The 24932-nt window shown below is 41.2% G+C and overlaps 1 protein-coding gene across 1 annotated transcript in view; it reads left to right on the top strand.

Moving 5' to 3' along the window:
- Abca8 (ATP binding cassette subfamily A member 8) overlaps positions 1–23691 on the top strand; it is a 59325-nt gene extending 35634 nt beyond the window's left edge. The window contains 18 exon segments of the mRNA XM_048798189.1: positions 2384–2491; positions 7101–7274; positions 7467–7580; positions 9457–9576; positions 10347–10412; positions 10867–10958; positions 12269–12389; positions 13028–13145; positions 13788–13879; positions 15779–15939; positions 16361–16436; positions 16510–16604; positions 17372–17491; positions 17698–17838; positions 21767–21846; positions 23140–23195; positions 23324–23357; positions 23360–23691. Coding sequence (XP_048654146.1) covers positions 2384–2491; positions 7101–7274; positions 7467–7580; positions 9457–9576; positions 10347–10412; positions 10867–10958; positions 12269–12389; positions 13028–13145; positions 13788–13879; positions 15779–15939; positions 16361–16436; positions 16510–16604; positions 17372–17491; positions 17698–17838; positions 21767–21846; positions 23140–23195; positions 23324–23357; positions 23360–23421 — 1830 coding nt within the window. The 3' untranslated portion in view covers positions 23422–23691.
- The last annotated feature ends 1241 nt before the right edge of the window (positions 23692–24932 follow it).

Here is a 24932-nt window from a genome sequence, read left to right as displayed (position 1 = left end):
TTTGGATTCATGCTGTTTCTGCAGCTCTGGAAAATTCAATCTACTTTTTTAGAGTTTCAAATGTTTTTAAAATGCAAAGTAGAACTAACAAGACATTTTCCAAAGAAAAAGATGAAACCACAAAAAAGTGAAATTGTGTGGCACTGTGACTAGCAAAAAAAATTAATGAACCAGAAAAACGAGGAGGTACTAGAGGAAAGCAGACAGGATGGCAGGCAGGAAGGAAGAAGGGTGACGTTTTCACAACTTTAAGAAATGCTACAAAAGAAGAAAATTCAGGACAAAGTTAAGCCTGGAATTGCACACTGTTGACGTTAGAAGTAGGCCAGGTTCTTGTCCAAAGTATTCATTCTTTTGGCCTTCCTTAGACCTACTAGGCGAGCTTTCCCAAATACGGGATGAAAAAATTCCTGTTTCTAAACAAAGGCCCAGGAGACTGGAATGCACACAGCCCGTTAAGTTGGGAAAACAGAGTAACTATGATAGCTTATAATGATTTGTTTACTTCATAAATAATTTCACCCCTTTGGAGATACAGGGATCCTGTATTTCTTAAACACATGTGTATCAATATCTTGTACTTAGGAAAAGGTGTAGAACATAATAAGCACTAAATAACTTATTTGTTAAAGACACAAATGGATGCAAGTGGTCCTCAAATTGTTTCCATCTCACACAACTCTAGAGTTCTATGATAATATAGATGGACATTGATCCTTTACACATTTTTATACAGAATGAACCACATATCCACCATTATTTTCATATGCCCAACAAAAAATTTTGTGTCACCTTCTCATACCATCTCATTATATGCTCAGGAAATAAAGATGTCTTTCATTAAAGGTGCTTAAGGAATTTAATAATTAAAGCCAAAGGTTTTAGTCACACATTGAGCATTAATTAATCTTAGAATGTGTGCTGTGATGGTTCATGAAAGAAAAGTGACCTCAACACTCGGAGCGACCAAGAGATCTTTATTGCAGCAGTGCAACAGAGGAGGAAAGAAAGAAAGAGAGAAAGAGAGAGAGAGAGAGAGAGGAAGCGCATGCAAGAGAGAGATAGAGAAAGCAAGAGAGAGAACAAGAGAGAGAGAGGCCCGGCAGGAGGGAGTTTTTATAGCCCAAATCTAATGAGGTCTTTGGGTCTGCAAGCTGCCTTGTTGGCACAAGGGGGGTTAAGTGTTCGGCTTTGAGCAGGGGGTTGAGTGTTCAGCCTTGAGCGGGGGCTTGGGCGTTTGGACTTGAAGCAAATAGTTGATAAAGAACCAGACAGAGGGTTTGAGTGGCCAGGTCATCCTGCAGCTAACTTTGTTTGGCATGCCCTGCAGACAGCTTACTCAGCCTGTCCTGCACCTAACAGTTCATTTAACCATCAATAACTGCGAAGGTCTTCTCAACTTTCTTAAAGCAGGATACCTAATTTAGTAAATTCCCTCTCTAGGGGAATCCTATTTTAACTAGACTGAGTCTAATACCAGCCGGCTAGTTCATCTTGTATTTATGTACCCCACAGATTTACTTTAAACTCTATCTCCAGCAACTCGTTTTATTGGTTGTTCAAATTTACCTTCTCGTTGTCCCCAAAGTAGGAGCTACCTGGAGTTTCAGACTGCCATGCCCCGTCCCACCCAGAGTCAATGGTTTCACACTGAAGCCTGAAGGGGCCCACACTCTGTGTGCACCAGGAGCATGACAGTGAATGTCACTGTCATGATTGATTTTGTGGTTAGCAAGAGTCATTCTGAGGCTCCAGCTGAAGATAACCGGGATGTGGTTATTACCCCTGCATTGACTTCCAAGACAGGTCGCAATTATTCCATCCTTAAAGAGGGTCACGATCAGGAACAGCAATAAATTTTCTCCCATGCTTTCATTCTCCTTTCTCGTACTTCACCTCTACTTGTGAATCCTCAACCAAGATTGATCTGGTCTCTCGATGTTACTGGGATGACTTCTCACTGGCTAAGAAATATGGTATTTGATTTAGGTAGGCTATCACATTCTAAATAAGACCTATTAGAAAATTCCAAGTGTTGACTCTGAATTATCACTTATTACTTAGCATCAGAATAAAGTTTAGAATGCTAAGGTAAGGAGAGGGTTAAGGAGAGGTTTGCTGCTACTACTTTCCAACTGTGGGATATGATTAACATGTGCATGTTCTTTGAATTGATTTCCTTACCTGTAAATTTGAGTATAAAGTCAAAAGATTAAAAGTGAAGCTTCAAAGCTATAATAATAATGAAAGGACTGAGAATCTCAATAGGAACCTGCAGCAGGATTCCATAAAAACATTAACATTGATTAATGTTTGAAATTTTATTGCAGAAAATGAACTTAGAAATCCCTACTTCAGTTCATTGTGCTCTTTGCTTTTCCAGAGAATATGGGATAATCCATTTGAAATCCTGGGATACACCTTATTCTGGCTGGTTTTGGCATCCAGCTGCCCTCCTTACATTGCCATGAGCAGCATTGATGATTACAAGGTAACAATGAGTAATGAAATTTCCCACTAAATTGTTTAATTAGCAGATAATGGTAATATAAGATTTTCCATGAAGATACCTATGCATATATAATTGAGCATTCAATTCAGGCATAAATTCTACTGAATTAAAATAATAGGAAGTTTCATAAGTGGAAATATAAGTATATATAAATAAATGGATAATAGAGAATGATTCTAAAATTTCTAAAGATATACAAAGAACCTTGAATAGACAAAATAACTTTGGAAAAGAAAAAACAAAAGTTAGAACATTTGAGCTTCTGACTTTTAAGTCTCATTACAAAGTTACAGTCATTAAGAACAGGTTGTGTTAAGAATAATCTCACAGGTATCTGAAATGGAATAATCATTTCAAAAATAAATGCACACATATAATATCATCCGCTGATTTCAGTAAAACTGCCCAGAAGCTCACCTGAGGCTGTTACCCTCTAGGGGTGTTGGGTTTATTGTCTCCGTTCAGCAAAGAATTGAAGAACAGGACACAGAGATAGCAAGCAAGCGGCAGGTTTATTGCAAAAGCTACAGAGACAGACTTCTTCAAGGAGAAGGGGCCCCTGAGCCAGGAGTCCAGTGGAGGAGATTTGGGTTGTTCTTTTCATGGTCTCTGGAATTTCCTCCTTGTCTCCTCCCCTGTCCACATGCCCCTTGCTGTCATTCATTGGTGCCCCCTCTGTTTATGTGTCTGTTTTAGTTTTTCTATTGGATCCCATGCTTAGGGACACAAGTATAGAAGTGTCTGTCTGATTGGGTCCCCCGCTTGTGTCCACACGCACTTTTGTCAAGCAGGAAGTTGGCCTCCTTGGAAGACCCTCTCCATGTTCCTTTTTTCTGGCCCTGGCCCAGACCTCCTTACTCATCTTCTTGTCCTGGCTGCTTAAGCCGGTCCCTATCTCCCTCGGGGTTAAGGCTAGACTTTTTAGCAAATTGGGATGGGACAGCTTGATACCATTATGAGAAAAAAAAAAAGTGATCTTAGCACAAACCTCACACCAGACACAAAATTAATTTGCAATGAATCATAGACCTTGGGGTAGGCAAATATTTCTTAGATGAGAAAGAGGTACTATAGACTATAAAAGGGGAAAAAAAGAGATAATCTTGAACTTCATCAAAGTAAAAGTAGCTTCTTCTCCTTGTATAAACACCAATAAAGAAAAAAAAAGTCAAGTCACAGGTTGATAGAAAAATGTCCATACTACTTATGTATCTGACAAAAGATTTTATCAAAAATACGTAATGAACTGATACCTCAGTAGTGAACATAAGTCAATTTTAAAAATGGGCAAAATATTTAAACAGATACTTCACCAAAGACAGACAGATGGAAAATACTGCCATGAAATGATAGCTAAAACCATGAGTAATGAGAAAGTTACCCCAACAAGATACTTCTACATAACATGAATATTGTTGAAATGACTGGAGAAATCAAGTTTTTGAGGAGTGGTGAAACTAGTACCTCTCATGCACAGCTGGTGACCATCACTTTGCAAAGCAATTTGACTGTTTCTTGTAAAGTTAAAAATACACCTCCTGCTGCAACTCCTCAACTCTTCTCCTGAGTATTCAAGAAATAAAAGCCAGGTGTGTTGGTGCACACCTATAATCCCAGCAGCATGGGAGACTGAGGCAGCAGAATCACAAGTTCAAAGCCAGACTCAGCAACTTAGTGAGATCCTGTCTCAAAATAAAATATCAAAGGGGCTAGGAGGATGTGGCTCAGTGGCTAAGAGCTCCTGGGTTCAATCTCCCAGTACTGGAAAAAAAGAAAAAAGAAAAAAAAAAAAAGAAAGTCACATTGACTTGAACAGAAGCTTTATTCATACTAGTCAACAACTTTAAAAAACACAACTGTTCCATCAAGATGTGAACTGGTAAATTCTGGTATGGCCATATGATAGAATATTACTCAGCAATGTAAAAGAATAGAAAATAATAAATCCATTGGTGTGGAGGAATCTCAGAACCAAGAATGAAGACAGACGCAAAAGAAAAAATACTAAAAGATTTCATTTAAGTGAAATTCTTAGGTAAAACTAACCTATAGTGACTAAAGGCATGTTTGTGGGTTTTTTGTTTGTTTGTTTTTTGCTTTGTTTAGGGATCTTTTTGTAACCAGTAGTAAAGGCTTTTGAAAGGAGCACAAGAAATTTGGGAGAATAGTGGAAATGCTCCAGGCCTTGATGGTTGTGGTGAATGAATATATGCATTCATCAAGCCTCATGCAGCTGCATATTTATTATGGGTACTTATTCTTGTTTGAAAACTATACTTCAAAAAAGTTAACTGGAAAGTCAATGTTGAAGTAGAAGGAAATGACATGTTGGAAAACTCAGACTTTAAAAAGTTAAACTCCAGTGTTGAGCTGACAATTTGTAAATTCTGATTCACAGTTTTTCATTCACCCAAATGAATAGTTTATGTGTCTACAAATCACCAGAGCATCCTGCTAAAATGAAGATTCTGATTCAGTAGTCAAGTCTTGAAGGGCAGTCATAGGGTGGCACGTTTATATGACCATCTCAGGCTACGCTCATTAGTTTAGTCACAGATTGCAATAGAATATATTGTAACATTCCATTTTTGTTACTCTATTATATAAAATCCATGAGACCTTGCAGAAGTATCCCTGTTTCCTCACCTTCCTCTGCTTCACTTCCTGCCTCTCCCAAACTAGTTCCGTTGCCCAGGAAAAGAGAACATGCCCCAAGTACTGTTCCCTTTCAAGGGCAGAATCTGCAGGAATCCTAAGAGATGCTGTTCCCAGATGTGACAGATACTGATAGTCACTGATAGTCAGTCACTCTGGAGTTAATATTGTCCAGACTTTAAGACTTCTCCTAAGGAAACCGCCAGAACGAACTTTCTTTGGCTGTACCACAATTTCACCGTCTTTATCCTAAGACCTTGTCTGTCATTTCCCTGTTTCTTCGGAGGTTTTTACCCCTCTTATAAGTTGGGAAATCCTCAGCTCTCAGCTTGGGGCATCCTTCTCATGATCAATGCTATTGTCTCCCAGCTAAGCTCATCTACCATTAGGGTTTCGGATCCTCCCTCTCTGCTGCTCACTCACAGATTGGACTCCATGAACCATCTCTAATTTGACCTCTATTTTGACCTTCAATGTGACTCTAGATTCCCTCTCAGCATTTCCTTTGTAAGTATCAGAGAAGTATCAAATTTCATGCTTGCAAAACTGAATTTGGGATTTTCTTAAACACATCACCCCTTCCTATTTTCTGTGTTCTTCAACAGAAGTACCAGGTGCTCTGTCACCCTCCCAGCAACCCAAGTTGATCCTTCCTTCCTCTCGTCCCAGTGTATCTAGTCAATCACCAAGTCCTGATCCATTCTCCCACCTGAATGGACCTGTGTGATGTTGGGAGACTTTGATATGAATTTTCAGGTCACATTACAAATTAGTTAGGAGCATCACCTAACTAATCAGAGCCCACCAACACCTGAATTTAGATGTTTTTTAAAATGAAAAAAAATGATTCCACATTACTAGAATAGTTCAATGTATAAGTGTGCTAAAATCACATCAATTGTCATGTAGTTTGAAAATACATAATTTAATGTGTTTTTTCAGAGAATAACAAGAAATACAAATCATATTTATATTTATGATTCTCTTTTATGTACATATACATACGTATTTGGATGGGTAGTGAGTATATGAATGTCGACTATGACAGAACCACCCTCACTTATTTTATTCAGATGAAAGCATAAAGTAATTATATACCCATGATTACATGTGACTTGTGTGATTATATACTTCTATATGAAATATATAAAGTATATAAAATACAATACTATATTTAATGGTGTATAGCATGCATACTATACACAATGTATAATTAAAATATATTTAATTATGCATGATATGTAACAATACTAATAATATGTGATAATTAACATGGTGATAGCTTAATAATATTAATTACATAACTTATACCCAATATATGATATATGAATTTTATAAAATTTATAATTAATAGTGTCCACAGTAATTATATATTTATATTGAAATTATATATTGCTGTATACATTATATGTTATAATTATATATGTATTATATACTACTAGGTATAATGTATAATTAACATACTAATACTATTATATATTACATGGGAATGTCTTATATGGTATATGTAATTAATCAAGTCACATTTAATTATGAATGTTTTCTGGGGTGTTTGAAAACTGTGGTAGTTTAATACTGCATCCTACCTAGTATTACCTATGCAGAACTTCACAGAGGGACAGAACAGGAGTCCCTGGTGGGAAGCAAGCGACTGAGACAGATGGACTCCGCCTCCCCCTGCCCTCTGAGCCACGAGGTCACCCATCGTACACGCAGCCCTCTAGCCTCGGTTATTCTGAGGTCTTTGTCGTATTCCTTATTAGTGTCCTTCAAAAGCAGCAGATGGACATTCGTGTCCACAAATAATCTGCACGAGCCATGATCCAGAGCTACCACAAATAAGGGTTTTGTTTCAACAGTCTCTAACTTGGCCCGCATTATCTGAAGACTCAGGCTGAAAGGTCCTCTTGTGTCTTTGCTCTCTCGTAACCAGAACAGCGTGAGGTCGCTGCTGCGGATTTCGGGCCTCTTTCCTTCCGCCTACTGGCTCGGGCAGGCACTGGTGGACTGGCCGCTGTACTGCCTGTTTTTCCTTTTTATGTATTTAATGGATTACGTCTTGAACTCCCAAGAGACTGTATTTACGCTTGTGAATTATTTCATTCAAGTAAGTGACGATATCCATAAAGCAAATGGCATTTTTATTTAATTAGGGGATTTGAATATTCAAACTCTTTTATTGGTAGCATGTTGTCATAGATTCAGTGACTGTCAAATCCTGTGCCATAACAATGTTGTGGAGACGAAATGTCCTCCGAGATTGCATTTGTGTTTGATTTCACATTCCTGTTGATTTCAGATCCTGTGTGCTGTTGGGTATGCCATATCCCTTATCTTCTTGACATATGTGATTTCATTCACCTTTCGCAAGGGGAAAAAAAATAGTGGTATTTGGTCATTTTGCTTCTATGTTGTAAGTATGTTTCTTGTGAACACTTATATATTTAGCCTATGATTTGAATTAATATTTTAAATTTTACCCTCAGTAGAATAATAAATTAATATCGCAGTCTAAAATAGTTGACATTTTCCTCACATGTGGATTCTTTTCAAAATCTGCATCTTTCCCCCATCCCATTTCCATTCTTGTCTTTCTTTAAAGGTGACCAAATTGTTTCTAGAATTATAAGTTTTGAGCTAAAAGGAAGTCTGGAGACTATCTACATCTTTGTTTTACTGCAAAACAAGAAAATCCAAAGCCCTTCACAAACTTAAGCAATTACACATTCCACTACTAGCATAGTTAAAACTAGAATGTACTTTCTCCAAACTGCCTAAGAAAAAATTAATTCCACAAAACCACACTTCTTTTGTCTAAATTAGGAGGGAAACTTTGTGTAACATGTGAGTAATATAATTTTCTGTGACTTCAGGATACAAAAAGTAACTTATTACTTCAATAAGTACCTACTGACTTCCACCAAAGTGTGTCACAAATGAAGACTAATAATAGGGAAGAAAAGAGATATTAAATAGATAAGTTTCATCCTGAAAGAGTTCTCAGAGGAAAGGCAGATAATAAATAGCCACTTATTAAAACTGGGTGGTAAGAAAAGATTGCCTGCAGAGTTATATTCTATCTTAAAAGTCTGTTACACAGTGGAGTGATAAGATGCTTGTAGAAACCAGAGAAGGGTGTTACCTATGAAAATGAAAGCAGAGATTTTCTTTAGAAAGTGAAACCTAGCTGGGCATGTTAGCACACCTCTGTAATCCCAGTGGCTCAAGAGGCTGAGGCAGGAGGATCACAAGTTTGAGGCCAGCCTCAGCAACTTAGTGAGGCCCTAGGCAACTTAGCAAGATGCCATCTCAAAATAAAATAAATAAATAAATAAAAAGGTCTGGGGATGTGGCTCAGTGGTTAAGTGACCCTGAGATCAAATTCTCAGTCCTCCCCACCCCCCAAATAAGAAAGTGAAACCTCAAGAAGAGCAAGATTTCAACACATAGAGGGAAGCACAGAGATGCCTGTAGTGGATAATGGGTGAGCAGGCCTTCAGGAGAGAAGCCAAGCTTGTCCTAGGAATGGCTCACCATCTGTGAGGCTGTGCATGGACTCAAGTTGGAGGACAGGGGGTCCTCATCATGGTATCAATTTGCACATGGCTAGCCTTAAAGAATGTGCTCAGGAATTTATTCTCTAGGCTGTGAGAAGCCATGGGTGCCTTTAACACAAAGAAAAAGAAAAATATTCTCACAGCCACAAAAAATGATGATCTGTGAGACAAAGAAATCAGAAGCGCTAAAGGTTTGAGAAGCCCTTGCAAGGTTTTGGAGGAGACAGATCCAGGGCTTGGGATGTTCCTGTGACTTTCTCTTGTCCCTGAATTTTGTGTTTTACACGTTTGCCTAAGCCACTCCGGGTTGGTGAATGCTTACCTTTCCGAACTGAGAGAGTCGCCAGAAGTCTCCTTCCATTGTTGATGGTGTTGTTCCTGTAAAAATATCAATTTCAATTTTTCCCTATGTTTATTGCTCATTGACTGTTCTGAGTTTTATCCCCAAGAAGCACTATATGCCAACTTTTTATTGCTTTTCTGTAATGAAAATATTCTGCGTATTGGGTTCTAAGTTTATCCAGTCATATCTTATTCATGATGCTCTAGGCCCAAGGAATTTATTTATGTCACTCAGAGAAAATGTTAATGGAGATGTGTGTTGATTTCAGTTTGGGTCATGAGGTTGGAGTTAAAATTCAGAATGCAATACCTTTAAGATGAGCTGCTCCTCGATTTGGAACATACATTGAGATTCAGAGAGATTAACAAGCATATTTGTGTTTTCCCCAGGTAACTGTATCCTCTGTGCTTATATGTGTGTTGGAAAACTCTGAAAGTGTTCCACTATTTTTCATCATTTTTTTAGTACCACAAGCCACACTGATTGGCTGTCTGTTCTTATATTTTCATGTGAGTAATGCCCCTGTCTGACCCAGTGTGAGAAACACATGACCAGCTGTGAAGGCTGAGTCTGTGTTGGGGTTCTGCAACATGCAGATCATGCAGGAAGCTTAAAATTTTCCAGCTCGTGGATTCCAGTGATTTTCTCTTTATGGGACGATGTGTTCCAACTGACCTGTAATAGAAAATGTGGCCCTGGTTAAGAGGCCAGGAGGAAGGGGATGAGTGTTGGAAAGAGAGCAGCCTTCACGGTCATTCTCTCAGGCATGCTCAGCTTTAGAAGCAAGTGAGTCAAGTGCCCCTAACCCTTGAGCCTTCAGGATTCTAGAGAAGCATCCAATATGAATACAGTCCCTTTTCCTCTGGCCAGCTGCTACGAAAAGGAGAGAGGAAGGTGCAAGAGTGAAGAGGTTCAGTGGGAAGGGAACAGAAGGGAAGGGACGCTATGAGAGAAACAGTGGGCATAGAAAGGCACAGTGTGGCCTCGGTCCTGGGAGGCTGGCTCAGATCCCCCGGATTCCCTCACCAGGCCATCAGGGATTGGCTGTCTGTTCTTATATTTTCATTTCAAACATTCTATTGCTTCAAACAAAAGCTCAGGGACCCTAGGAGGAAGGAGGTCAGGCCTCACTAGGCCATTTGGGATGGACACTTGCCTGACACTCCTTGGAAAATCAGAGAAAATGCTAGCAGGGCTGTTTGGGGGTGATTCAAATTGATGAGGATAAGATGCATGCAATGAAAAACTTCCTTTTTAACGGTTTTATTTCCTCTTGCAGCTTTTCATGTTTACTGTCTTCGATGATGAACAACATACTGGAGAACTATTTCTGGTCTTCCTAATTGTAAGAGCACACTCTTCCTTTGTAATTATTGTGCTTTTTACTGTACGCAACAATCTCAATTCTTAAACACACTCTGAAGTGTTCGTTTGTTTGTTTGTTTTTTAATTAAAGCAGAGATACAATATCTGTGGTCTATGGAGATTTAATGTTTATAAAATCTGGGAAAGTTATTTTACAAGGATGAACTGAGAAGATAATGTACTTCTAAATTTTGAGAACACCTCGATTGAAATGATGTAGCAATATCACATAATTGTAATTGTTTCTGGTGGTTTTGTAAATAAGATTGAAAATTAATATGATAGCATCCTGATTTACCTACTAGCTATTGGAAATTTGTAATGCTTTCCCTAAATACATTTGTGTAAAGTCCACTAACTCCTAGTTCATCGCTGATACTTAAACCATGATCTTTTTTGTGTTTCTAATTGTTCTTTTCTCTCTTTATTTCCAGCCCTTCCTTCATGTTATCATTTTTCTTTTTATTCTCCGATGTCTGGAATGGAAATTTGGAAAGAAACCCATGGGAAAGGATCCCTTCTTTAGGTTGGAAGAAATCAAATGGATTCTTTTCTTTAATTGATCAATGTTTTAAGATATTTCTCTTGTATGTGAAGCAATCCATTCACAAAGACATGCCTTGTGCTAGGCTGGGATGGGGTAGGAACAACGTACCAGTACAAATAAAGAGACTTCAGATACCTAATCCAAAGATTGCAATCTAGGGCAGGAAACAGACCTGAAATATTAGATACAAAAATCTCCAGGCTGGGACTGGGGGCCCACATGGGGAATCCCAGCTACTGGGGATGCCAAGGCCAGAGGCTTGTCGGTTTGAGGCCAGCTTGCGTAATTTAGCAAGACCGTGACTGTCTCAAATTTTAAAAGCAAATAAATAAAAAGGTCCATGGATATAGCTCAGTGGTAGAGCACACCTGGGTTTAATCTCCAGTACTGAGGGTGGGTGGAAGGCTCTATCCAACACTGTCCTGTGGAGCACCCTCAAAAAGGTAAATCTGGCTGGTTCCGTTTAAGGAACAATTGATCTGAATAGATTGGTGGTTGAAGGAATGCTATCCATCCAGGGAGAGGAAATAGCGTGGCCAACAGGCCAACGACATGAGTTAGTGAGCAGTCAGATGGTGGACCACAGACTGGTTCAGGTATAGATGGGACTTAGTGGCAGTGACTTCTGTGAACCATTCAGCGATGCTACCGTGACCCTCTGTGTCTCCTGTACCATTTAGGTCTCATCTTTCACTAGTACAGAGAGTCAGAGAGTGACTGCCAACAGGGAAATCAAGGGAAGAGAAAGAGACCAGAAACAGACGAGTTCTGAATGTGACAGGCCAGACTTAGGATGGCGAGAAAGAATAAACATGCATGGATTCCAAAGAAATGGCCAAGCTTCATGATGGACCAAGCATCTATTTTATATTTTCTGAACCAGTCCTGATTCCAAAGAATCTGGCTCATTTTCCCCATAAGAACATAATACCAACATGTTGGGGTCAGAGCTAAAATTCTCAGAAAAATTGCTTCATGGAGCTATGATATAAAAATTCTTTGTCAGTTAATGGGCTTCAGTTACCCCCCTGAAATAGAAAAAACATATTATTTCTCTAGGTATGCAGAATGCAAGCTACCTGAGATGAGAGGGTTGCTCAGGGCAGTCCTGCTGTTAACAGAAGCAGGGAGCTTACAAAGGAGTAAGAAAGAGCTTACTGCACCGAAGGGAGGTGATGGTGGTTTGTTAACTGTGCAGCCTCCTCAAGCATAAGTTTGAAAGAATGCAGTGTTCTAAATACCAGGAGGGAGGCCAGAAGTCAATTGTTAATGGATGTGTTCAACTCTAGAATTTCTCCAAAAAGTGGTGATGTGTGTCAAAATCCAGAAGAACCCCAAGAGGAGGATGAAGATGTTCAGATGGAAAGACTGAGAACGGCTGATGCCTTGAATTCCACAGACTTTAATGAGGTAAAACATGTAAAGTGGCTCTTTCATCACATTATATGTACGTTCGGTGATGTATGCATCCACCAGTTCTCAAACCACTTGATTTTCTTTCAGCCTTACATGAGGATGGCTTCTTTAATAGGTTGTCGCCATTTTCCCATCTAATGGGCAGATGGAAAGTCAAGTTAGCCTTCTGTGTGTTTCTTAGAGTATATATGAAGCCAAGTGCAATTGAAATGAGGAAAGCCAGGAGAGGCTTTCAGAAACCCGAAGAAGTAATGCATGTCCCTACCTGTTGGAGAAAGTGCACGGTACAAAATTCAGAGTCAGATCCCAGCCAGGGCACGCAGTGTTGTCCTTTGAGGCTGAGACAGTCAAGTGCTTTTCCAGTTCCCTTTGCTCCTGCTCCAAGGCGTCGGGCAGGCTGTATGAAATAATGTGCTCCGGAGTAGCAGCTTTTGTAGGAGAGGAAAATGACACTGTCTCCTCTCCAAAAGTAAGTGCGAGTCTAGGAGAACGACCAATACGCACATCCCCTACTAGCAGAAGGACGTCTCTGATGCCAGGCCTGGGCGGCAGAGGGTCAAAGCAACGGGGAGAGAGCTGATGCTGTTAGTGGAGAGAACAGAGGTCTGACACGATTCACTTGACCTTCACAAAAGCCAGTCATTGTCGCCAGCTGTCTATGCAAGGAGTACGCGGGAAAGAAGAAGCATTGCTTCTCTAAGAGGAAGAGCAAAGTAGCCACCAGGAATGTCTCATTCTGTGTCAGGAAAGGTTGGACACTTCCCCAGGGGTGGCTCCTTAGAGCTCCGAGGTTCCTGGGGAGAAGTGCTTAGGCACCATGTCTGAGTTCACTTGCAGGTCGTGGAGGGTGGCCTCGACAGCTCTTTTCACATGTCTCACTCCTAAGTTAAATTAATTCGCTTGCCCCATGATTAGGGGCACAGTCACGTCTATGTTGAGCCTGTTCAAGGGACCCACCGGAGCCAGGATGTTGTTCTTGAATAAACACAGTTGGTTTCCTCATGGTCATTATTTTTCACAAGAGAACGGGCTGGGGAGGCTCCAGCATCTTCTGTAATCTCAACCAAGAGGTGGTCGATGGCCTCAATTTGTGTCATTGTCTCACAGTGGTTAGGATCACAGGAGGCAGACTCTGACACTCCTGGCTTCCAAGAGTGGCTCTGCCACTCCCCATCAATGTGACGTTGGGCACATAACCTCATTTTTGAGAGTTTTTGTCCCCAAATACATAAGAAGAGATTATGATAATTTCTCAGGATGGTTGTAACATTGAAATGAGATACTACCTACAAAACACACGGCAAATATTAGTCACATAGTGAGACTTTAGATTATTATTCTTAATTTTACCATTACAATTAAATCACATTGTCACCATTTTTTTTTTTCCAGGTGAAGTTTTAGGGTTGTTAGGACACAACGGAGCTGGTAAAAGTACATCCATTAAGGTGATAACTGGAGACACGAAATCAACTGCTGGACAGGTAGGTGAATTATATGGGACATATGTCATTGAGTGGTGCTCAGAATAAGTTTGTAAGCTGTGACAATTTTATAAACAGCAAGATGCCACTCAGTCATTACATGATAGACCAATATGTAGAATGTAGTACATAGAAGAATATTTTAAACATTGGCACAGAGCTACACTCAAAACTGAAGCCCTGAAAGGGAGTAATTATCCATGATGTCAAAGGCAGTAAGAATTTTCTGCATCAGATCAGAAATCAAAAATCCATGAGCATCATCATCTTTCCAATATGTAATATTTTGATCTTGAGTTAAATTGCTTTAAGAAACCCCAAAAATATTTATTGGTTATCATCATTGTCCTTCACAAAGCACTTTGTTCCTGAAATATGTTTTTTTTAATGAAAATATACTATTTCTTGGAATGTTTTAGTGAATGGTGACAAATAAGCCACAGGGATGTGAAGTGGACTGGTACTTCAATTTCATTTACTGAAGTGGCCAGGCAAGCTCAGGTTTATCAAAGGGAGAGACATCATGGGATAGAAATAAAACTCTTCTCTGAGATTCTCTGGCAGAATCTTGAAAACTCCTTTGAGAAAGTATGTCCAGGGGGAGCACAGGACCAAATATAAAGGAGGAGGTCTGTGGAATTGCTCCATGGAAAGGGGTGGGTGGTCAAGCCCAGAGGGAACGCACAGCCAGGAGTACTACTGACAAGTAGCCTACTAAGAGGAGAGAACACAGGTGTTCGCCAGCCTCAGATGCCACCGCCACTGCCTAGTGAGAGCAGGTGTTCACCAAGGGGACCTTTGAGTAAACATTGGTGAGTCAGCAAACCCTAACTGGACTCCCTGCTTCTGTAGTGATGGCCCTTCACCTCAGTCACCACCTGGACCCTAAGTCAACATTTAATTTCTTATTAAGCATGCGAAAAAAGGAGACATAACTGCTCCTTGATTATATTGGGACAAAATGTTTTAAAACCCAAGTAAGGTCTGAAAACCAGTCAGCCATTGGCACGTCCAGAAATGAGCTGAATGGGATCAACCAGCGGGATATTCTCGGCCATGTCATTCTCTTGCTAACCTTGCTCTGGGACTGGCAAGTCACCTCCCCTTGTCTTATGGGTGGTGGCAGGAGTGGACTGCCATGTCCTTCTGCTACACCTCTGTCCCTCTCCCCTTGCTCGCTCTGCTGCAAGACTGCTGCCTCTGCCTCGGGTCCAAGAAAAACTTCATGCCTTCATGGGACTTTGCTCTCAGCCTTTGCTCTGCTTCAGATCCCCTGGCCCCAGCCTCGTCCGTGACTGGCACCTTCTCTTCTGCTGAAATGACCCCTTCAGCAGACAGGTTCCCTGAACATCCACACCAAAATCCCTTCCCCTGTTCTTCTCCACCCAGGCTTATAAATGTCCACCCCAGCACCCCTTCTGGCCCATCTTGGCTCTGTCCACTCATTTCTCCATTCCCTGATCCACTCGATAGACTGAAAACTCCAAACCACATGGCACTCATTACCCCGCCGTCCATTGTCCTGGTGGGCAGCACAGCATTCATCATGTAGGAGGCACCCAGAGACATTTCATCCATGAGCAAAGCTAAAGAGTGGGTCATTAAATTAAGGGGCCTTATTCAGTCAGTGTTGAAAACATTGGCCATCACTGGGGACCACTATGGCAGGGCGACCACACTTGTGGGATCCTTGGTGTTCAACTCGGATTACAACGCTGGCTGCACACGTTGATTTACAGGCACTGACCCTGACAAGCTTTCTCCCATGCACATGATCACAGATCATCAAACTCCAGGTGGCCCTGCAGCCTACCTAAGTTGGTGAAGAGAAGGCTGCGCTGGAGGGACTCCGAGAAGTACCGCCGAATGTAGGCTCTGAGTCAGACCCTTTATGCACAGGTGCTACTCCAAGGGAGCAATGGAGGGGATGCCCCTGGGTTCCTGGGGTACTGTCCTCAGGAGAATGTGCTGTGGCCCAACCTGACCATGAGGGAGCACCTGGAGGTGTTTGCCACCGTGAAGGGGCTGAGCAGAGGTGATGCTGAGCTCGCCATTGCACGGTACACGGGGCGCCTGCAGCTTCTGTGTCAGGGAGGGGAGAAGACTGGAGTGACAGCATCCACGGGAAACTCAGCACCGGGTGTGTAAACACCCACCCAGGTCGTGCTGGGTGGATGCCCATCTGGAAACTGGTTTACTCAGATTGATAAACATTGTTTTTGCTCTCTCTTATTAAACAAGGAGAGAAAATTCATTAGTAAACTTTATCAAAAAGACTGCAGTTTAAACGATGGAACAATAATTTGGATATCTTTCAAAAAAGCACTGTCTTTGTGGGTGGGGATCCGACCAGAGGGTGATATGCACTCCCCTCCCCCACCACTTGGCCTCTGAGCTCTGCTCCCCACCCTGGCCCTCCCAGCTTCCCCTCCCCTCAGCTGGCCTTGGGGAGCAGACTGAGGCTCTGCTGGGTTCCTTCAGATTGGTGGATGCGTTCAAGCTGCAGGATCAGCTGAAGGCTGCCGTGAAGACCTTGTCAGCCGGAATAAAGAGAAAGGTATGGGACAGGGCTCAGGTGGCTCTGTGTGCCCTGCAGACAGGTGCAGGACAGACTGCCCCTCTCGTTCCAGCTGTGCTTCATGCTGAGCATCCTGGGGAGCCCGTCAGTGATGCTTCTGGATGAGCCATCCACCGGAATGGACCCAGAGGGGCAGCAGCAGATGTGGTGAGGAGCATTACCCCCCATGGGGGCTGGTACAGACCACCTGGCAGGGAGTGTGTGAACTGTTTTTCTCCTTTACAAATTGTCTCTTAAATTGTTCAATGTAAATATCTATATCTATATCTGTAGATCTATCTACACACACACACACACACACACATATCGATTTCCTTAGTAAAACCAATATTTGACAAAAAAAGTTTCCCTGATAACATTTCACAATCATTTTTCATTGAAGGAAGAATAAGCATCAATAGGGCTTGAAGGAGCTCACTCTGGGTACTACCGTGGCTCAGTACCTGGCTTAGGTTAATATGGACGTTTCTGTACCACTCCCGTGGTGGTACCCAGTACTTGTGTGAGAACAGTAGTCCTCCTTACATTGGGACTGTTCATCTTGTTGTGTCTATTTACTGTGCGTGTATTTTCTTCCCACCAGGTCGAGACCACACTGTTGATGATTGTGTCCTTCTGTTTTCCACGCACCCTTTCTTCCTGAGCATTTCTCTCTCAATGCAGCCTTGTCATGACAACGCTCTCTATAAACGCCCCTCTCCAACGCACCTTCCTTCCGCACCTTCCGGCTCAGCAGCTCTCACCTGGCTCGCCCTTGCCCATCCTCCCTGTCTTCTTGAGTCCTCCCTTGCTTAATCTCTTGTGCTAACTATTCCCATTCAGGCCCAGTGAAGATTTCTTTTTTTTTTTCCTATCTATTTATGACTAATAAAAAAAAGATTCGCTAAATTACAAATACTCTCCTGACAGTACAGGCAGGCAATCCAGGCCATCATTAGGAACACAGAGAGGGGCGCCATCTTGACCACCCATTACATGGCGGAGGCAGAGGCAGTGTGTGATCGCGTGGCCATCATGGTGTCTGGAAGGCTGAGGTGAGAGCCTGTCATGAGGCCACAGGTGACCACGAGGTGCATGTCTGGAGGTTTTTCCTGTGGACTGGGAGAGATCACTATGCGGCTGCACCTAGGCTTAACATGAGGACCTGGGGATTGGCCAGCAGCAAACCAAGGGTCTTAAACATTGCACCATACGCCTTTTCTTCCTTCCTCTTATGACTTCATGCTCCTCTGACCTCTAGGTGTATTGGCTCCATCCAACACCTAAAAAGCAAACTTGGCAAAGATTACCTGTTGGAGATGAAGGTGAAGACCCTCGCACAGGTGGAGGCCCTCCATGCAGAAATCCTGAGGCTTTTCCCCCAGGCTGCTCGGCAGGAAAGGTAAAGATGGTTCCAAATGTCCTCTTTGCCCTGTCCGTTACATCGATTTGTAAAGGAAATGTCAAAGAAAGATTATTCACTGGACACTGTAGGAAGTAAGTCAGAGAAGGGAGAGGTGGTGTAAAAGCCTCGGCCACGTGTGCCAGGTACTATCCACGTCTCTGGTCATCTTCTTGAATCCTTGCAGAGATTTTCAAAGTAGATACTGTGATTCCAAAGAAAAGGAGATAATTTCAAAAGTTTTGTGAGAGTCTGGTGTTTCATAGATGAATTATTATCTGTATAAAGAGGGAAAAAATTGATGGGGAGACAGATTAGGTGCCATGACTAAGCTAATAAGTGACACAACCAGGATGTCAATCTAATCGTTTTGTTTCAAAGCTATTAATACTTTGAATTTTATATGGATTTGCATAATGGTACCATTCTGATGAAAATTAATGTAGCCAAAGTCAAGGATTAACTTTAGGGTCGTTTTTCACACTTCAAATTTCCTGAAGAGGAGAAATTATCTAGGAGTTAGGAGAGAAAAAGGAAAATGAAAAGGAGTAAGTCATAATGACAAGGCAGAAAAATATGTTTCTACAGTGGAGTATAAATATAAAAGTAATGCTATAACTCAATGTGTGCCTGTGACTGCGTGGAACTCTATCACAGAGGTCCAGGGAATGAGTCAAAAAGATGAGAATAGATACCCTATAACCATATGAAATGCTATCCTACCAAATAAAATCTAAATATAAGATTTTCAAATGCTAGAGAGACAAACATTTATCTGAAAAATAGAGTATTTAAAATTACTATTGCTGGCATTATTTACAGAAATCCTGATCTCCCAATCAGAAGCTCAATGATATTACTGTACAGTAGGAGGACAGTGTGAGCCTGGTGGGGGAGAAGAGGTGTGGAGGTCCTGCAAGATACACCTAGATTTTACCCTTGTTGGGGAACTTGAAGAGTTGACAGTTTCAGAATGTAATTTAAGGAGGAAGCCAAGGATCAGGTGTTCAGCTTAGAAAGTTAGGTGGGAGGAGATTCTGCACAATCTTGGAAGAACATCTGCTCCGTACATGCTCACTTCCTTGCAAGACGCCAAGGACACAGATCTGTCTTACTCTCCCTCCCTGCAGCTATTCCTCTTGGGGAACCACCCCACTTCTGGTTAGAGATTCACCCTAGACTTTTCATTCACACCAAGCACACTCTACTGAAATAAAGACCCAGATACCAAACGACAGTAATCAAAACACTGTGATACGAATATAAAGACAGAAGTACAGACCAATGGGAGAGAACAGAGAGCCCAGAAAGAGATCCATGCCAACATGGTCAGTTGGGCCTCAACAAACGGACCAGGAATACACAGTGGGCAAGGACAGTCTCTTCATCAAATAGTTTTGGGGAAACTAGATATTCACGTGCAGAAGAATAGAATTGGACCCCATTTTGCACCATACATGAAAATCAATTAAAAGTGGATTAAAGACTTAAGCCTAAGACATAAAGGTATAAAATTCCTAGAAAAAAAAAATAAGTGAAAACCCTATGATACTGGTCTTGGGGATGTGTTCATGGATAGGACACCAGAAGTGTTGGCAATAAAAGCAAAAATAAACAAGTGGGGTTTCCACGAACTAAAAAGATCCTGTACATCCAAGGAAATAATCCACCATGAAAAGGCAGCCCACAGGGCAGAGGACTATTTGCAAACTATGTATCTGATTGATAAGGGATTAGCATCCAAAATCTATAAGAAAGTCCTATACTGGAATAACAAAATAATAACAATCTGATTTTAATGACTCAAACGGACCTTTCTCCAAAGAAGACGCACAACATGTATATGAAAAAAGCATTCAGTGTCACTTATAATTTGGGAAATGCTAATCAAAATCACAATGAGAGGTCACCTCACACCTGTTGGAATAGTTACTATTGAAACAAAAAAAAAAGGCAACTATTGGCAAAGATGTGGAAAAATTGGAACACTTGCACACTGTTGGTGCAAATGCAAAATGGAACAGCCACTATGAAAAACAGTATGGAGGTTCTTCCAAAAAGAAAGAAAGGCAGGGGGAGTGAGAGAGAGAGGGGAAGTGGGGGAGGAGGGAGGAAAGAAAGAAGGAAGGAGAGAGAGAGAGAGAGAGAGAGAGAGAGAGCTACCATAATCATATAACCCAACAATCTCACTTTGAGGTATATATACACAAAAAATAAAATCAAGATCTCAAAAAAAGATCTGAACTCACATGTTCATTGAAGTAGCGCTGTTTGTTTTTAAATTTGTTTATTTATTCTTTTTAGTTATATGTGACAGTAGAATGTATTTTGACATATTATACATGTATGGAGTGCAACTCCCCATCCTTGTGGTTGTGCATGATGTGGAGTTTCACTGGTTGTGTATCCATATATGAACATAGGAAAGTTATGTCCAATTCATTCTCTGTCTTTCCTAATCCCATCTCTGCTCCCTTCCCTTCATTCCCCTTTGTCTAATCTAATGACCTTCTATTCTCCCCTTCTCCTGATTGTATGTTAGCATCCACATATCAGAGATGGCTTATTTGGGGGATTGGCTTATTTCACTTAGCATGATAGTATCCAGTTCCATCCATTTACCAGCAAAATCCACAATTTCATTCTTCTTTATGGCTGAGAAATGTTCCATTGTATATACATATCACATTTTCTTTATCCATTCATCTATTGAAGAGCACCTGGGTTAGTTCCATAGCTTAGCTATTGTGAATTGAGCTGCTATCAATATTGATGTGGCTGCATCACTCTAATTTAGCCCGAGGCCAGCATAGGCTTCATAAGTGAAGGTTTGACTTCGTGAGAAATCCAAAAGGGAGTTTGAATTAAAGAGACAGACTCTAATTATCTTTAAACCAGCTCCAGGATGGTTTCCTGTACCCCCAGCCTCAAGCTACCTATTAGAGTAGGGAGATTTACTGAAGAGGCCAGTGAGAAAGAGAGAACACTCCAAGGAGTGGACTTCTATTGGGGAACAAAAAATTCTGGGGAAAATCTCATCCAATGAAGAATAAGGGGGGGGGGGGGTGCAGTGTCCCAAGGTCAGGTGAGATGATTGGGGAATGATGTGGGGAAAGCTCTGGACACAGATGTGTCTAAGTGCCTCTCACCCAGCCAGGGAGATAACTTGAATCACGTGTGAAGATGGCCTCCTACACTCGAATATGCTAACTTTAAGTCCATTGGGGATATGCTGAGGAGTGAGATAACTGGGTCAAATGGTGGTTCCATTCCAAGTTTTCTGAGGAATCTCCATACTTTTTCCAGAGTGGTTGCACTGAAGCAGCACTGTTTTTGAATAGCTAAGACATGAGAACAACTTATATGTCCACTAACAGATGAACGGATTCTTAAAAAAACTGTTATATTTTATACCTACAATGGAATACTATTCCACTTTTAAAAAGAAGGAAATTCTGCAATACATAACAACATGGATGAACCTTGAGGACTTTCTGCTAAATGAAATAAGCCAGTCACATAAAGACAAATACTGCATGATTCCACTTATGAGATAGCTAAAATAGTCAAGTTTATAAAATCCCAAAGTAGAAGGGTTGTTTCCAGGGACAGAGCTGGTAGGGGAATGAGGAGCTGCTAGTTACAGAAATAAATTTTCAGTTAAATAAGATGAAGAAACTCTAAAGATCAGCTGTTCAACCTGATACCATCTGATATGACATTAAACATTTTTTTTTTTGGCACTAGGGATTGAAACCAGAGATACTTTACCACTGAGCTACCTCCCAAATGCTTTTTGTTTTGTTTTATTTTAAGGCAGGGTCTCAACATTAAGCATTCTTAACCATGTTTATGAAAGGTAGAAAGACCAGAGCAATGTTGACAGGTAGTTGACACTCGCCGTGGGTGGTCTCTCCTCTCCTCTCAGGTACTCTTCTTTGATGGTTTATAAGTTACCAGTGGAGGACGTGCAACCCTTAGCCCAGGCTTTCTTCAAATTAGAGAAGCGTAAGTACCGTGACTTTGAAATAAGACCCTGAAAAGAAGATATCTTTGAATTACATACAATCTATCCCTGTGAAAAATGAAATGTGACCTAATGCATTAAATTTAAAAATTGAAATCTCAAATTGAATTTTAGGAGCACCAGAATCATAGGCATTTTGAGTCTGTGTGTGGCAGAGAATGTTGGAAGTGATTTTTATCTTTGCTTTGAGGGGCTTTCTTTCCATGTGGTTTTGCATATATACTGGCACAACCTAAGTCCAAACTTAATTATTTGTACATTTAAAGAAAATGCTTTCTATTGGAACATGCCTATATACTCAAAATTCAATTTTCTATCAGTTGGCATATTGTTTTATTGCCTTGGGCAGTATATGAAGAAACTGGCTCCGTCTGGCCACTGAAACAATCTTCTTGGGTCTATTGCACTTCATCTGACCACACCCCATGTGTTATTAGAGGGTCAGGTTCTCCTTGCCATTTTAGCCCTTGCACTCTGCAACCTGGAGTGGTGCTGGTTAGAACTCCACTCTGTACTGTTTTAATTGTCACTGCTGTGTGATATCTTCACACAGTTGTCACCTGCCCTAAGGAAGAGAATTCGATCTCCGGGGTCTTCTAGAAGACCCCATGACTCCTGTTGATAGCATCTGCCTGCATTCATGCTGACAATCCTCTTTCCATTCTCTGAGCTGAGCACCCAACCTTCCAGGCCATGTAGTCATTTCCTGCACTCCCTAGATTGGCACCAATCCCAGTACGCCTCTCAAACTTGAACCAGCATATTTTCATTCTGCTGGGCTCCTATCCAAACTCTAACTGCCCTTCACCATCTATTTTGGTCAACAAGAAGGGTTTTCAATCTAACTAAGAGGTCGCTGCAGTGGCTTTTAGAAAGAGCCCCCTGTACACAGCCACTCCCTAGGAAACCTCAGATATTCTGTATAATCAGAGGCGACCTTTTTCAAAATGTGTCTTCTTTCCGCATCTTCCTGTGTTGGATGAGCAAAAACACCGGCTCCCATGCCGGGAAGAAAGCCTTATCAGCCTCATGTGCTCCCTTAAATCCAGATTTCAAAAACTGCACAGCCTATAAGCCTAACAAGAGCCATTATTTCCCCCAAAATATAAGTAAACTTCTCAGTTTGTTTTTAACTGGATGATGTGTTTAAGTCATGAATAAATATTATCTTCACCAAAAATTGAAATTGTCAAAAAAAAAAAAAAACGTTGACTTACGAGACCATCTGGATATAAAGATACATGATCCGATAATGTTTGTCCATCCTCCCACAGTCAAACAGAGCTTCCACCTGGAGGAGTACAGCCTCTCCCAGTCCACCCTGGAGCAGGTGGGTCCCATTCCGGGATTTGCACCATCTGTGGAACCTGAGTGTGTGAGATGTGCCTGCTCTGCCTCCCTCAGAGCCGCAGGAGGCAGAGTGACAGGTGCCTCTCTGGGCTCGCCCCTCCCTTTCAGGTTTTCCTGGAGCTCTCCAAGGAGCAGGAGCTGGATTTTTTGATGATGAACTTGATCCTTCAGTGAACTGGAAGCTTCTCCCACAGGAAGAACCTTAGGCCACGAGTACTCTGTGTTCCCGTGGAAGCCTGTGGTTGCTTTTTAAAGACATTTATTTTGGTAGCATCAATGTCATATTCATAGAAACCACATTATAAACACTGAGATGGCTCTTCGTGTAGAGAGAGGAGCGGCCAGCTTAGCTGCAGGGACATGGTGGATGGCCTGTCTGAGCCGCCTCCTGCCCCAGCCTCTGCACCCCCGAAGGCTGCTCTGGCTCCATTTTTCTGTAGAATGCTAAATAAATACGGTTACTTTTATACAACTAAGTTTCTAAGTATGATAAACAGACTTCCTTTCATATTTTTGAGTCAAAAATCTTAAAACACACTTTTCTAACTCAGAGTAAGTATTCCATATATTTACTCTCTGAATATTTATGACACTTTAAAAAACTGATATCATCATAAAAATTTACTTTTTGAAGTAGATTTCAGTATGTTTGTTATGGCTAAAAGTCACACAGCATCATTCGTCATAGTATCTGATATCAATGTACTTAATACACCCATTGGCAGCACTACGACCCAGACACACTCTGCCAAACCAAACACCTGCCATTAGGAATAGATGGCACTTTTTATTTCTTTAAACCAACCAAGTCCCATTTTCATGGTATTTTCATATATAGGCTGCTGAGAGCCATAGCCAAGTAGGAATGACACATGGCATTTTTGGTTGAAAGGTGACGCCAGCAAGCCATTGAGATGATAATGATTATGTTAAGAAGTGCATTCAATTGGAGATTTGACCCCTGCTGTCTGCTGGCCTGCTACTTTGGAGCTCTCCTGGATTGGGGAAGTGCCTTAGGAGGGAATTCCGGAGGAATTTCCTGTTGGTGTAGTGTGTCCCGGGAGAAGGCCGCATGCGTAGCATTCGCGGGAGTTTTGGAAATAAAGTTTGTTCCTACTTGAGTGGCTCGTGATTTTGTGCCCAGCCAGACTGTGGCAATAGGCCTCAGAGGTACCTGGATTATAATTGATCTTCCATGAATATTTGTCATTCAATTTCAGAAAGCTGATAAATGTAATAACAGAGCAAGTGATCAAGTAGGTTAAAATGAAAAATAAATATCATATATATATTTTGAAATGTATTTGTTATTTTGTGTACTTCATGTGATTTTTCTCTCTTGACTCAGTGGTCTGCTATTTACAAATTTCATTGAAATCCTATTAAAATAATTTCTAATGCTGATGATGAACTGGTAACGGGGTAGATACTGGATGTAATCACTTTAGAGTATTCTGCTATACCGGAACTTAGACTAGTGCTTTGGCTATTGGCCTCATTATTATCCCTCATCTTTCAAATATATTGATTACAAACCAATTCTAATTACCCTCTGTGACTACCCCCAATTCATGTATAAAACAGACAATTAACAGAGAGGTTTCATATTTCTATTTTGGGGGCTCAAGTTTACCTCTCTAGTTTATTTTCTGTTACACAGAAAGATGTAGCTTGGAATCCCTCTTTCGAGACATGTTTAGGAGTCAATTCCACCTCA

The sequence above is a fragment of the Marmota marmota genome, unplaced genomic scaffold (assembly GCF_001458135.2).
Source record: "Marmota marmota marmota unplaced genomic scaffold, marMar, whole genome shotgun sequence".
Classification (NCBI taxonomy): Eukaryota; Metazoa; Chordata; class Mammalia; order Rodentia; family Sciuridae; genus Marmota; species Marmota marmota.
This window is presented reverse-complemented; position numbering and strand designations above follow the sequence as displayed.